We start from the raw sequence: 1,543 nt of genomic DNA, 5'->3' as shown, positions 1-1,543 counted from the left end.
CCGGGTCCTCCGCGGCACGGCGGGTCCCCGGCCCTTCGCCGTCCCTTTCAGCCCTCTCCCCACGTCTTGCCGCTGCGGCTGGGGGCTGTCCTCTGTCCCGGGCCGCTCTGTGGGCTTGCCAGCGCTGGGAGCTGCCGGAAAGGGACATGGGAGATGGACGGAGCAATGGGGATGGGGGAGCAAACTCCGTCAAGGCACTTGAATGGTAGCTGCTTCAGGGCAGAGACGGTGGCTTTTTGTGGGGGGAGTTCAGGACTAGAAAACAGGGAAGAGGAAAGTCCGTCTGGAGTGGGGACAGGAGGGCTCGCATCCAGAGGACCTGTTCCTACCGTGACCCACATTTCCTTTCATTCTGAAACTGCCTCTGTCCCTGGTCTGCTACTCTGCTCCATCCATGTGGGCCTGCTCCCTCTCCCTCCATAGAAAAACGGCAGAATAAAGACCCTCCCTGGATTTAAGGTGTAAAGAGGACAGAAATCCCTGAATACTACTATGTATATTAATGTAGTGCCTATCATCTCTGCCAGGGAGCCTGCACCCCCACTTTATTCATAGCTGCATGAACAGAGAACAAAGTGGGAAATACTTGCCCCAAAGAGTTCTCAGTCTGAAGCAGTCTGAGAGCAGGATTCAGTCTAACCTGTGGCCATTTTTCTCCCATTGGCTTGCTGATGCCCTCTGCCGTATCTGTGTTCTGCTTTTCTGGTTATAGCTATGCCAGGACAGGTGTCAAAATACAGGTAGTGTATTTCCTCTTCATCACTTCTTGCTGCTGGACCCAAGGGTGCATATGTTGACAAAGAATCATTAGCATTTAGAATTTATCACTCCTGGCCAGCCAAGAAATGATCAAAGAGGGAATCCCCCTTACAGGCTGGGATGAAAAGAAAGAGCGATACATTTGTGATAAGATTTTGTTGTAGTAGCTAATGAACTATATGAATTACAGCAGCATTTTTCTGCGAATGCAGCAGGTAAAATAATAGATACATAGTATCTGATAGCAGGAAAAGAGCTTATGTCCTAGCTTTACTTTCTGATGTAGAATCCTAATTATTTATCTATTTACTCCTGTGTCCGAAGAGTCCCTGCAAGGAGAGTTCCAAAGGAAGCTTTACAAGGAGCTGCTGAAAAATTACAACCCTCTGGAGCGACCAGTTGCAAATGATTCCCAGCCGCTCACTGTCTATTTCACTCTCAGCCTCATGCAGATCATGGATGTGGTGAGTCTGTAACCTTCTAGGAAACTTTCTTTAAAAGGGTGGATGTTTCCTTCCTAGAGTGAAGATTTGTGATAGCGAAGGAAGACTGCAAGATATTGGAAAGCACAAATAATTCAAGACACAATGCCAAATTTTGACTGCCTTTTTAAAGAAGTAAACTTAAAAGTAAAGTTTGCCTCTTTCTTAGATCTCTTGTCAATATTTCCCAACCTTCTTAGCAGTATGAAATACTTGGAAGTGAAGCTCAAACTGCATACTTTGCCTTTTGAATCCTTAACTGTTCTTAGAACCAACAAGAAGTGTAGTCTGGGGGGGGAGGG

At 47.1% G+C, this 1,543-nt stretch overlaps 1 protein-coding gene across 1 annotated transcript in view; it reads left to right on the top strand.

Annotated features, from left to right (window-relative positions):
- The first annotated feature begins 1,081 nt into the window (after positions 1–1,081).
- The window catches only part of CHRFAM7A (CHRNA7 (exons 5-10) and FAM7A (exons A-E) fusion), a 42,878-nt gene continuing 42,416 nt past the window's right edge, over positions 1,082–1,543 (top strand). Inside the window, exon 1 of the mRNA XM_019472375.1 lies at positions 1,082–1,223. Within this exon, the coding sequence (XP_019327920.1) occupies positions 1,206–1,223 (18 nt within the window). The 5' untranslated portion in view covers positions 1,082–1,205. The remainder of the gene's footprint in view (positions 1,224–1,543) is intronic.

The sequence above is a fragment of the Aptenodytes forsteri genome, unplaced genomic scaffold, assembly GCF_000699145.1.
Source record: "Aptenodytes forsteri isolate BGI_AS27 unplaced genomic scaffold, ASM69914v1 Scaffold83, whole genome shotgun sequence".
Taxonomy (NCBI): Eukaryota; Metazoa; Chordata; class Aves; order Sphenisciformes; family Spheniscidae; genus Aptenodytes; species Aptenodytes forsteri.
Note: the sequence above shows the minus strand (reverse complement) of the source record. Positions and strands in the feature narration are given on the sequence as shown.